The sequence below is a fragment of the Crocuta crocuta genome, unplaced genomic scaffold, assembly GCF_008692635.1.
Source record: "Crocuta crocuta isolate KB4526 unplaced genomic scaffold, BGI_CrCroc_1.0 scaffold452, whole genome shotgun sequence".
NCBI classification, from domain to species: Eukaryota; Metazoa; Chordata; class Mammalia; order Carnivora; family Hyaenidae; genus Crocuta; species Crocuta crocuta.
This window is the reverse complement of record NW_027528851.1, coordinates 785,841-799,219: the sequence shown is the minus strand read 5'-3', so window position 1 is coordinate 799,219 and position 13,379 is coordinate 785,841. Positions and strand designations below refer to the sequence as shown.

General features: G+C 38.6%; 1 protein-coding gene across 3 annotated transcripts in view; it reads left to right on the top strand.

The window, feature by feature from the left end:
- Positions 1-13,379, top strand: part of MET (MET proto-oncogene, receptor tyrosine kinase) — a 109,929-nt gene that overhangs the window by 91,358 nt on the left and 5,192 nt on the right. For all 3 annotated transcript variants that reach the window (XM_077756032.1, XM_077756031.1, XM_077756033.1), the window contains 3 exons: positions 807-988; positions 5,647-5,756; positions 6,959-7,124. In XM_077756032.1, coding sequence (XP_077612158.1) covers positions 807-988; positions 5,647-5,756; positions 6,959-7,124 — 458 coding nt within the window. The remainder of the gene's footprint in view (positions 1-806; positions 989-5,646; positions 5,757-6,958; positions 7,125-13,379) is intronic.

The window sequence follows — 13,379 nt, the reverse complement described above, 5'->3', positions numbered from 1 at the left end:
TTATATGAAACCTAACTACAGACTGCAAAGGATTAAGTATGATTGTCAATAATATCTGCCTCACAAAAGAGCACACTGCTCATTGTACTCAGAACATTCCTAACAGCGAGAAATCCTTCTCTGTCTGGTGTGCGTTAATCTCTATTCCATCCTCATGGACTTGTCTCAGAATGCATTGCATTGTAAAATATTATCATCACTGACACTGATACTAGTCAGATTAATAAATCAAAGATCATTAACCTTTCGTCAGTGCTGACTAGTGTCAGACCCTCAGGATCTCTCTCTGGAAATGAATAGAAACTATTATACCAGAAAAGTCTACTTAGAAACCATATGACAGGATTGGTCTTCAAAGCCTGCTAGTCCAGGGATCAGAAAATTATGGCCCAGTGACTGTTTTTATAGATAATTGTCTGTGGCTGTTTCGCACTACAATGGCAGAGTTGAGTATTTGCAGTAGAGACGATATGGCGCACAAACCCAAAAAGTATTTACTATCTGGCCCTTTACAGTAGTTTGCCAACCTTGGCCCTAGACAGTCACTACAGAAGTAGACTGGCCTACTTCCCTCTCCTTTTTCTGTGTGAGACAAACTAATGGCTAGAGTTTGGGGGTGACTTGAAGGCACCCTGCAGAGTGACATCATTTATTCAAATGTATTATTAAAAAAACCCTCTGAGGATGAGGTGTCAGGACAGGATTCAGCCCTGTGGTTTTACATTCCATAACTCTCCCTATCTGAACTCGACTGAGTATTTATTGGCCTGTGATGAAGTTAATGTCCCTGCTGCTGGATTTCTCAGGAATCACTGACATAGGAGAAGTTTCCCAGTTTCTGACTGAAGGAATCATTATGAAAGATTTTAGCCATCCAAACGTTCTCTCACTCTTGGGAATCTGCCTTCGAAGTGAGGGGTCTCCACTGGTGGTCCTACCATATATGAAACATGGAGATCTTCGAAATTTCATCAGAAATGAGACTCATGTAAGTACATTACCAAGCTTCTAGCTGTTAAACTAGGTGTAAGCCAACGAGTTTTCCAAAATGTTCCTGTTTTGAAATTTTTAAAAAGCTTTTAAAGAAGCACATATAAAATGTTTGCACCATTCAGCTATATAGAGGCTAATGTTTGCACCATTCAACTATATTTGCTGGGAAGATAGTGGTACATAGAAGGGTTTCCCAGGGGCAATGATTCTTATCTGTCCTGTAAGCTGCCTTGGTCTACCATCCCTCTGATCATTTTTGAGTGCCTACCATGTGCCAGAAACAGAAAGCACAAGAGGCATAGAGGTAGAATGAGCCTCAGCCCACATGGAGTTTTAACTCTAGAAGGAAAAGCACAGAAGAACTAGTTACAAATGAGTCCCTTAGTATTCTCCAAACTTATCACCCACTGTCCTAACTCAGGGCCTTTGTATTTGCTGTTCTATCTGCCTGGAACACTTTCCATATATGTCACTTCTCATCAGCTTCAGCTTTTTGCCCTAATGTCATCTTCAGAATGAGGCTTTCCTGGCCTGTCTGAGTAACTGACCCACCCCACCCCCATGCCTCTTGTCTGTTGTCTCCTGTCCCCTGCTTTATTTTTCACCATCATACTTACCATCATCTGATACACTAGGCTCAAGCAGTGTGCCATCGTGGTCATGAGCCATATGTAAAATGTGGCTAGTCTGAATTGAGATGTACTGTGAATGTAAATGTGCTATAAATCCCAGGTTTTGATATTTAGTATAAAAACAGAAAGGTAAAATATCTCATAATTGTTTACATTGATTACATGTTGAAATGGTATTTTGGATATCTTGAGTTGAGAAATATATTATGAAAATCAGTTTTACCTGTTTCTTTCTACTTTTTTAATGTGACTATTAGAATATTATTATATATGTGGTTTGCATTGTATTTCTATTAAACAATGCTATACTAGACAATAGAAAAATACATAGTAGCTATATGAACATGTATATATGGTTGTACGCACATAAACATACACACACACACACTATTAGAATGCAAGCTCATGACAGTAGAGATTTCTGTGTATTTTATTCATTGCTTTAGATTTAAAACCTAAAGTGCGTTCAGCACATAGGCCCTTAGTAATATTTGCTGGATGAATGAGCTCAGGATTACAAAAAAGGTTCCTAGGTTCTTGCAAGTGAGAGTTTTCTTAGTGACATTTATGCCTAAAGGGTGAGCAAGTGGTCAGGCCAGAGTGAGAAGTGGAAGGAGTCCTCAGAACTGAGGTCACAGGTGATCTAAGGCTTCTTGGCTCTTGATCCAAGCCTCTGGGAGTGAATGGAGTAACTTTACTCTTGATCAAAAACAAAACACATGGGGTCAAGTTCTCAAAAGAAATACACTCTAGGATGGTAAAGAAATACTTTGTATTCAGCCAAAAGAATGAAATACTCCCTAGCTGTGAATTTTTGCAGATCAGGTGAATTTACCTCATACAGTGAAAACTTCCCTGACAGATCCCACTTTTCAAATTTAACTTGTCATTGTCCTGATGAGTCCATCTGAGTGAATATGCTGGCTTCTCTAGAATAGTATTCCCCCAGCATTCAAGCATGATAGAGATTTCCTATTATCCAGAACCATGGCCTGTATTTATAGTCCCAGAATTCTATATTACAACCACTAACAGATGCATTCTAAAAAGAAGCCGAAAACACAAGAAACTGGCCTCTCCACATGTTGTCTGCCTTAAGGGTGCTTGCAGCCTTTGTAGCAGGGCCCCTAGTGACTGCCTCTTGAGCCCACAAACACCAGTGGCTGCTGAAGAAGAGATACCTCATTCCTGAAGCCCAGGTACCAGCAGGGCTACCAGCCACAGTGACATCTGTACAATTTCAGATTTTTCTTTTTTTTTAAGTTTATTTATTTTGAGGGCGGGGGGCAGAGAGAAAGAATCCCAAGCAGGGATTGTCAGCACAGAGCCTGATGCAGGGCTCAAACTCACAAACCGTGAGATCATGAACTAAGCCAAAACCAAGATCTGGACACTTACGTGACTGAGCCACCTAGTCTCCCCTCAGGTAGAGTTTTTATAGTTAGCTACTAAAGGCATTCCTCTGTCCGCCCAATTCTGTGGATGGAATTTCTGGAAAATGAGATCTCCTGTTCTCTGTGTGGATCCAAGCCATTATAGTTGCAGGTCATTGCTTTAATACCAGTAGGAGAGCTTCTAATGTGATTGATATCACTACAGTGTGGGCTTTGGAGCCTAACAGATTAGGTTAAAATCCTAACTCTACCACTTACCATCTGAGTGGTTTTGGGTGATTTATTTCTCTCTGAACTTCTTATATTAACCATATATTTCTTTATGTTTTTTATGCTTCAAGGTTTTATTCAAATTCTAGTTAACATTTAGTATAATATTAGTTTCAGGTATAGAATTCAGTGATTCATCACTTACATATAATACCCAGTGTTCATTGTAACAAGTACCCTCCTTAATGCCCATCAGCCATTGAGCCCATTCTCCCTCCCACTTCCCCTCCAGCAACTGTCTGTTCCCTATAGTTGAGAGTCTCTTACAGTTTGCCTCTCTTTTTTTTCTTTTTGTGTTCATATCTTTTGTTTCTTAAATTACACACGTGATTGAAATCATATGGCATTTGTCTTTTTCTGACTAGCAAAACATACTCTAGCTCCACTCACATCATTGCAAATGGCAAGTTTTCATTCTTTTTCATGTCTGGGTAATATTTTATTGTACATATATACTACATCTTCTTTATCCATTCATCGTAAGTCATTGGACACTTGGGCTTTTTCCATAATTTGGCTATTTTTCATAATGATGCTATAAACATCAGGGTCCATTTGCCCCTTGGAATCAGTATTTTTGTATTCTTTGGTAAATATCTAGTAGTATAATTGATGGGTAGAAAGGTAGTTCTATTTTTAGCTTTTTGAGGAACCTCCATACCATTTTCCAGAGTGGCTGCACCAATTTGCATTCCCACCAACGGTATAAGAGGTTCCCCTTTCTCTGAATCCTCACCAACATCTGTTGTTTCCTGTGTTATTAATTTTAACCATTTTGACAGATGTAAGGTGGTATCTCATTGTAGTTTTATTTGTATTTCCCTGATGATGAGTGATGTTGAGCATCTTTTCATGTGTCTGTTGGCTATCTGTATGTCTTCTTTGAAAATATGTATATTTGTCTTCTGCCCATTTCTTCACTGGATTATCTGGGTTTTTTTGGGTGTTGAATTTGGTTAAGTTCTTTATAGATTTTGGATACTAACCCTTTATCTGGTAGGTCATTTGCAAATATCTTTTCCCATTCCGTCAGTTGCCTTTTAATTTTGTTGGTTGCTTCACCGTGCAGGTTTTTATCTTGATGAAGTCCCAATAGTTCATTTTTGCTTTTGTTTCCCTTGCCTTCAGAGACATATCTAGTAAGAAGTTACTATGGCTGATGTCAAAGAGGTTGCTGCCTGTGTTCTTTTCTATGATTTTGATGGTTTCCTGTCTCACATTTAGATCTTTCATCCATTTTGAATTTATTTTTATGTATAGTGTGAGAAAGTGGTCCATTTTCTTTCTTTTGCATGTTGTCCAGTTTTCCCAACACCTTTTGTTAAAGAGATTGTCTTTTTTCCACTAGATATTCTTTCCTACTTTGTGGAAGATTAGTTGACCATTTAGTTGTGGGTCCATTTCTGAGTTTTCTGTTCTGTATTGATCTATGTGTATGGTTTTGTGCCAGTACCATAGTGTCTTAATGATTACAGCTTTATAATATAGCTTGACGTCTGGAATTCCTTTTCTTTTTCAACATTGCTTTGGCTATTTGGGGGTCTTCTGTGGTTCCATATAAATGTTAGGTTAACCATGTATTTCTGATGCTGTGACTTCTGGTGCCTTGCTGATCTTGGAGGGATGGCCTTTCCCAGGGCTAGCAAATTCCCCAAGATAGTAAACAGCTCACCTTCATAGAGCTTGCCTTTCGTAAGCAAACCAACCAATCCAAAGTTCACACCCCAATCACCTCCTTTAAAGAGCTCTCATACTCTGAGACACTATCCACCTGCTGTAATCACTTCAGGGCCAGGTACCAGGCAACTGCAGACCTGCTGAAATTATTCAAACTACACCCCAGAATCTGCTGAAATTATTCAAACTAGCCCAATGCTTAATCCGCTTACCCTGCCTCATTCATCCCTTCCCATGGGAACCACAAAACAAGCTCTTGCCCATGTTTTCCCCTTGCTCCCTCTGCCTCCTAGACCAACTCCAGTGCTTCCCTGTGTGGCCTTGCTTGGTTTGGTATGGGCCATCCTCGTGGGAATTGTGAGTAACAAGCTATCTTTTCAGTGGCAGTGGTCTTCCATCTGTTAGCCCTACCATACCAGAATAATTTTAAAACACTTCCATTTACCCATCTAGAAAATGGAACCTGCTTCATGGAAGTTTATAAGGATTAGCCAAACTCAAAAAACATCTAGGCCTGGTGCTTTTCAACTAATAGATATCTAATACATCATTGCACTTATTAACAAGGCACGAGTTATTGCTTGAAACAATATAATTCTTATAAACAGTTCAGAATTCTGAAATCATAGCTAGATCAGTAGATGCTTAACTTACGCATCTTCAATTCTCTTTGATTGCAGAACCCAACTGTAAAAGATCTTATCGGCTTTGGACTTCAAGTAGCCAAAGGCATGAAATATCTTGCAAGCAAAAAGTTTGTTCACAGAGACTTGGCTGCTAGAAACTGTATGTAAGTATAAGAATCTCTGTGCCCACAGTCCAAATTAAGTGACAAGGAGTAATCTGTTTCCCACTGTTGAAGGCTCGTGAGCATGTTTTCTCTTCTTATGCAAAAGTCCTTCATTTCCGTTACAGTTTTAAATCGATATGTAAGCACTGGAGGTGTAGGCGGGGCTTTCAGGCTTTATCTAATGGAGAATTTAAAAGGAATTCTCCAGAGGGGGTCTTAAACAGCTGTTGTGTGCTTTTGCTTTTCTTTTCCCTTCCCACCAGTAGCCCCCAATGTTGTGGTTTCACACTGCATTAGTATTTGGGAGGGAGAATTTGATCTTCAGCATTTTACAGTGAAAAGGAGAGGGTTGGTAACACAAATACCAACATACTGCAACTTCCCAAGACTGGATTTGAAGTCAGTCTGCAGAAACCCTACCAAAAATGGTATTGGGGAATGAATATACAAAGAGCTTTATTTGTGTCTGGGTGCCTGGGCTGTATAATTCAACAGTCAACAGTTTGTAATGGATTCAGTGCTTCCCTCACATAACACTGATTCATGACTTACGGTATGTGTGAATGAGAGAGCTGTGCTATTAATTTCCTACCTTGGTTTTGGTCAATGTAACAACATAAAAGCCAGCTTAAACAAAGGATAAAGGGTACATAGCCTCAGATAGCGGAAATTGATTTTTGTTGAGCCTTGCTGTTTTTGTTAGATTCTTTACTATGTATCCTATTTCTCTATTACCTCAGCAGTGAGATACATGAGTTTTATGTAATAACCTAGCCCATTTGAGAATGAAAAAGTAAAATAACAGTCCTGTGTCATAACCCCCCATAAAACTGAGTATTACTAGTAAATTGACAAGTGAAGATTAACAATTTCTTGGGGTAGTCAGTTGGCACACTTGATTTAGTAACAAAGGAATGTTAGGAAAGGGAAAGCTTAACTTTGCTGTTAAGGCAAAAGGGATTTTCTTATGCCACATCATTCATGGATCCCTTTCCTTGGCCTGTTGAGTTTGTAATGTAAATATCAAGCATTTTTATTGAAGAATTCCATTGTAATTTAGTGTTAGTAGAGACCAGATGAAGCCCACTCTGCAGAAGTTATGGATTTCAAATATGAAGTCCTTGTTTTGACCTATAGATATTCAGCCTCACTGTAAATTATTCTATTTCAGCCACTAATAGTAATTTTTGTCCTTTCTATAGGCTGGATGAAAAATTCACTGTCAAGGTAGCTGATTTTGGTCTTGCCAGAGACATGTATGATAAAGAATACTACAGTGTACACAACAAAACAGGTGCCAAGCTGCCAGTGAAGTGGATGGCTCTAGAAAGTCTGCAAACTCAGAAGTTTACCACCAAGTCAGATGTGGTAATGTACTCATCATCCCTGATTGTCTCCTCTTTTACTTTCATATCCAACATTTTTAGTCATTTTATGGCTATTTAATTTTTCAAAAAACGCCTTCAACACCACTAATTTCAGTTTCTTCAGAGCTTGATTGTCGAACCAGATAGCCATCATAATTTCTCACAAATTCATTCATTTATCAAAAACGTTTGTCTAGCAGGGTAAAATTTTAGGTCCTTAGTAAACCCAGAGCTGAATCAATCAGGCTTGAACCTTGTCCTTCAGGAGCTTTGGCTCTACAGAGTAGAGAAGGCATATCCATCACTAGCTGTTACACAAAGTAGACTGGGATTAGCCCGGCCACTCAGCTCAAGGGCAGCTTATTCCACCTGAGAAATCTGAAAGCTATCACTGAGGCAGACCTGGTAGTGAGGTGCAGTATTACTCCTGCACCCAGCTAGAAATGTGCGCTTCTTGGCTGCCTGGCTAGCTCAGTCGGTAGAGCATGAGACTCTTAATGGAAACGTCGGGTCTTGAGTTCAAGCCCCACAATGGGTGGGGAGCCTACTTTAAAAAAAAAAAAAAGAAAAAAGTCTAGAAACATGCCCTTCTTTACCTACAAAGGTCATCCTCTCATAGAACAAGCTTTAAAAAGCATACACCTGAGTGCTGAAGGTGGGAGAGACACCTGGGCAGCCAGATTTCTCTCACCTACCTACCACCTGGTAGAGGAGGTGGTACTTGATATATATATAGTGTATATAAGGTACTTCTATAGGCCTTAAGGATAGAATGGGCCATGAAATAAATACCAATCCAGGTAAGGCAAAGGGACAAGAAAGTATATACATCTTTAAAATGCTAAGGAAACAGTAAGGAGTGAGTGATTTGGCAAAAATGGACGGCACAGAGGGAAGTTCTGAGGATAGATTCAGAAAAATATATTCATACTAGATCATAGAGGTTCTTGGAAAGCAAACAAGGGTGTCTGGAATTTATCTCTGGCCATGTGGAAACATTAAAGTGTAATCAGATAACATTACAGCATTTCTTTATTCTGTAAGATGTTCTGAGAGGAGTAGATGCAGGAAGATGAAGTGAAAGGTAGAACTTGAAATAATACAGAAATTGTGGAACAGAAAAGAGATAGCAGAAAGGGCATCTGAGAGGTAATAATATTTAGCAAGAAATTGATAAAAGTCAAAGATGAGTAAAGTTATATGCTAGTGCAGCAAAAGACTAAAAACTGTTTGAGGAGGAAAAATACCAGTTGAAGCTTAAACATACTGAGTTTGACTTGGTAGTAAGACATCCAGGCAGAAAGGTCCATCAGGCAATTGGAAATGTGGATTTGCAGCTTGTACAACCTCATTGGTTATCTTATTCAATTGTGCTGCCATAACAAAATAACACAGACTGGGTGGCTTTAACAGTAGACATTTATTTTTCACAGTTCTGGAGGCTGGAATTATGAGATCAGGGTGCCAGTGTGGTGAGGTTCCTTATTTGCACATAGCTACCTTCTCACTGTTTCCTTATGTGGGAGACAGAGCCAGAATAAGCTCCCTGATGTCTCCTCCCATAAGGGCACAAATCCCATCATGAGGGTTCCACCTTCCTCTAAACTAATTACCTCCCAAAGGCCCCACCTCCTCATACCATCACACTGGGAGTTAGAGTTTCAACATATGAATACGGGCAGAGGATCCTTCAGTCCATAGCAGAAGTTGAGGCTGGAAATAAGCTTCTTAGAGTCCAGAAAACAATTACTCTGGAAAAACTACACATAGGAAATGAGGGGGGAAAGCAGAGAAGTAGGAGACCCAGGAGAGAAAAGACCAGAGGAAGAGAAAGTTTCAAGAAGAAATAGGATATGGTCAGCAGGATCCACTGTTACTCAGTGTACAAAAATGGTCTTGAAAGGTGAGTAACTTGAATGCTTTGGAGGTCGCAAGTTTGCTGAGGAGCCTGGGTATTGAATAGAATAGAGAGTATACTTACTCTCTATTTGCACGTAGTAAGTCAAGAGGACTGTGATGTGTAGAGGTAGAGAAAGATTAATTTTCAGTTCTTAGAGGTAACAACTGAAAAGCAAAAAAATATAAACTGCTGATACCAGCAAATGAAGTAGACAAAAAAATAAAATTAATGGAGGGCATAGACTTCAAAAGAAAAAGGGTTGGCAGCTATTGAAAGATGACAGGGGACAGGGATCTGAGTGTGGCATTGGGAAGCAAGAAGTCATCTACCCTCCTCCCTGTGAGTCAGCAGGTTTCAAAGACATTGTGGTCTTCAAGTGAAAGCAGTTTCAGTTCCTGAGGAAGTGGGGGAGACATTAAAGACTAAATCGAGAGTGACTGGGAGTTTGTTTTCAGTAAATGTGTTACAGGACATGGTGGAGGGATAGGGCTTTGGGGTGGATAAGATTAATAAGAAGACGTGATAGTACATGCTAGAGTGGAATGCCAGGATCTGAAGAAGATGAAAGAACTGAGTGCTAAAGAGGTAGGCTGGAAACACATTAGTGATGGTGGCAGGTGAAGGCATAAAGTAGGGAGAATTAACCTGTCCTCAATGAGTATACATTTCGTCCAGACTTGACTATTGTTCTTCCATTAAGAACCAGACCAACTCATACAGCTCAATAAGACAACTCAGTTTTTTTTTTAAATAGGCAAAAGATTTGAATAGACCAACTACCAAAGAGACATATGAATAATTAGCTCATAAGCACATGGAAATATATGCCCACGCAAAGACTTGTACATGAATGCTCACAGTAGTATTATTCACAATAGGAAAAACCCAGGAGCAATCCTAATGTCCATCAACTGGTAAAGGATAAGCAAAACATGGTATTACTATTCAACAGTATAAGGGAACTGCTAAGCCATGCTACAACATGGATAAACCCCAATAACGTTATGTCCAGTGGAAGAAGGCAGATGCAAAAGATTATATGTTGAATGATTGAATTTATATGAAATTTTTAGAAAGAGGCAAAGCTAGAGAGACAAAAAACAGATCAGTATTTGCCTGGAACTGAGGGTGGAAGCCAAGATTGACTACAAACAGGCATGGGCAACTTTCTGAGGTGTTGGAATTGATCTGAAAACTGAATTGTGACAATAGCTACACTATCAAAGAAATTTACTAAACATCATGGGCTGTCCACTTAAAACTGGCAAAGTTTATGATATATAAATTATACCTCAACAGCAACGTTCTTAAAACAAAAAGAACCTGATGAAATTTTGAATTTTCAGGGCAAGAGTTATGATTCTGAGCTTTTAGATAACCACACACACATTACTACCTACACACACACACACACACACACACACACACACAAACACAGCACAGAGGCCACCACTTCTCACATAACAACTGTCACTCAGATACTTGACTGGAGATTTACATAGGCTTCTGTAGATATGAAGTGCTATGTCTCTCTCCCTCTCATTGGAAGATATTGTATTGTACTACATAAAGGGTGAGCCTGAGTAATCCAAATGCAGTGCTGCTTTGACAAATCATTATTGATTACATGGGTAAATTTGCATGAACTTTAATTTGCAAGACAGCACAGTCTTTTGAATGTTGACATGGAACGTTTCCAAAAGCATATGATAAGTTTGTAGAGATACAAACAAAAACTTACATGCTTGTAGAAATTTCCACTCTCTCACAAATTGCCCAGATGGAGTTCAGCTAAAATCTGAATTCTCTGGAAGCCCATTCAAACAAAATAGAAGTGTTACCATATTTGTGATTAAGAAATCACCAGTATTGTACAGTGTGCCACACTTAGTACTGGTGCTTCCATTAAAGTTAGTATTGACTTCTCAGTTGTTCAAACAGCTGACCTTTTCACCTTGCTTCAGAACTTAACATTGTCCACCACCCTTCCTTCTCAAATTTTCCTCCTCCTTTGGTTTTGAGACACTGCACCATCTGGTTTTCCTCTTGCTTCTTTGTTATGTTTGCTTTAGCCTTAACAGCTATCTTACTTCTCTCATATGCCACATGGAACTCTTTCTCAGGATTTTGGGGAAGGAAGGGTCTTTAGGTGCCAGCCTCCCTCAATAATTTCAACCATTCCCATCAACAATCACCTCTGAATCTCTCTTCCTGGGTGTTTACATCAGCATCACAAAGTCATCATGTTCAAAGGCCGTCCAGTTCTTTCCTGCCAACTGTCAATTCCTCACTTCTTTATTTCTATTAATGGTATCACCATTATGCAATATATCAACTTTTTACCCTTTTTAGTGTACACTTCTTTAAGTTTTGAAGAATGCATACAGTTTTATGACCATCATCACCGCAACTAGGATATAGAGCAGTTCCATCAACCAGGAAAATGTCCTTGTGATCCTTTATAGTCAAACCGTACCCTATCCCTAGGACCTAGAAAGCACTGGTCTGTTTTCTGTCTCTACAGTTAACCTTTTCTAGAATGTCATATAAATGGAATCATACAGTAAATAGCCCTTTAGTCTGTCTCATTTCACTTATCATAACACATTTGCGAGTTATCCATGTGGAATGTAGCAATGTATCTAGATGGTCTCCCTTTTTTCAAGATTGTAGTAAAAAAAAAAAAAAAACCATAAGAGAAAAATGGCCATCTCAAGTATTTTAAGTGTATGGTACAGTAGTGGTAACTAACTATATATACATTGTTGTGCAATCAATCTGTAGAACTTCCTCTTGCAAAACTGAAACTCTATACCCATTGAATAGCTCCCCATTTACCCCTCCTCACAGCCTTTCTGGCAACCACCATTTTACTGTGTGTTTCTAAGAACTTGGCTACTTTAGCTACCTCATATAAGTGGAGTCTTGTAGTATTTGTATTTTTTGTGTCTGGCTTATTTCACTTAGCATAATGTCCTCAAGAGCCATTGATATTGTAGCATATGACAAGATTTTTTAAGGTTAAATGATATTCCAATATATGTATATACTACATTTTCTTTATTCATCTGTTGATGGGCATTTTAGGTTGCTTCCATCTCTTGGCTTTTGGGAATAATGTTGCTATGACTATTGGTGTGGAAACATCTCAAGATACTGATTTCATTTCCTTTGAATATATACCCAGAAGTGGGATTGCTGGATCATATGGTAGTTCTATTTTTTGAGGAACCTCCATACTATTTTTTATAGCAGAGTAATTCATTCCTTTTTATTTAGAGTGGAATTCCTTTGTACAGATGTCCTGCATTTTGTTTATCCATTCACCAATTTGGAGGACATTTGGATTTTTTCCAGTTTTAGGCAATTGCTTATGCATAGCTACAACTACTAAACATTTGTTTAATTGTTTTGTCTGTAAAGATTTATATTTCTTTTGCATAAATATCTAGAAGTAGGATTACTGGGTCATAAGATATATATATTTGACTTTATGAGGAACTGCCTCCTGTTTTCCACAGTTCCTATATATTTCATGGTCCTAGCAGTAATATGTAAGAGTTGTAGTTCTTCAGCAGCCTCACCTACACTTGGCATTGTCAGTTTGGGATTTTTAGCCATTCTCATGGGCTGCAGTGGTATCTCATTTTATTTTCAACTTGTATTTCCCAGATGACTAATGATGATAAGCATCTTTCCATGTCCTTATTTGCAATCCTTCTATCTCCTTTTGTGAAGTGTGTGCTCAAGTCCTTTGCCCATTTTTTTTAAGGTTTAGAGTTTTGGGGTTTTTTTAATTGGTTAGTTTATTTCTTTATTATAGTTCTTTATATATTCTGGATTACAGGTACATGTTATCAAATACATATTCTTGTGAATATATTTTTCTAGCCTGTGGCTTGCCTTTTCATTTGTTTACTGATATCCTTCGAAGAGCAAAAGTTTTAAATTTTATTGAAAATTTTATCCATTTACCAGTTCATAAAATTTTATGAATCTCTCCATTTTTTAATCAATTGCATTGTTTTGCACATTATGTTGTATCTCAGTTTACCAACTCTGGAATGCCCAAATATGGCTGTCTCCATTCCTTGCTTACCTTAGTGCCACCTTCTGTCACTTGTTATGGCTTATAATAGTCTCTCCTGTCTAATAACTGCTTTAACCTTCACCTTTGATAAAGTTAGGCAGATATTCTTCAGAGGAGCTCCCTGCTGGTGCTTGGATAATCAAAAAGGCTACATGCACACAGTAACTGTGAAAGAATGGCAGAACTCTCCTGTCTTGAAATGAAAACTTATTTCCGTCATTCCTAATGCACAGGCATTGCTCACCTATCTCTCCCTCTCCCTCCTC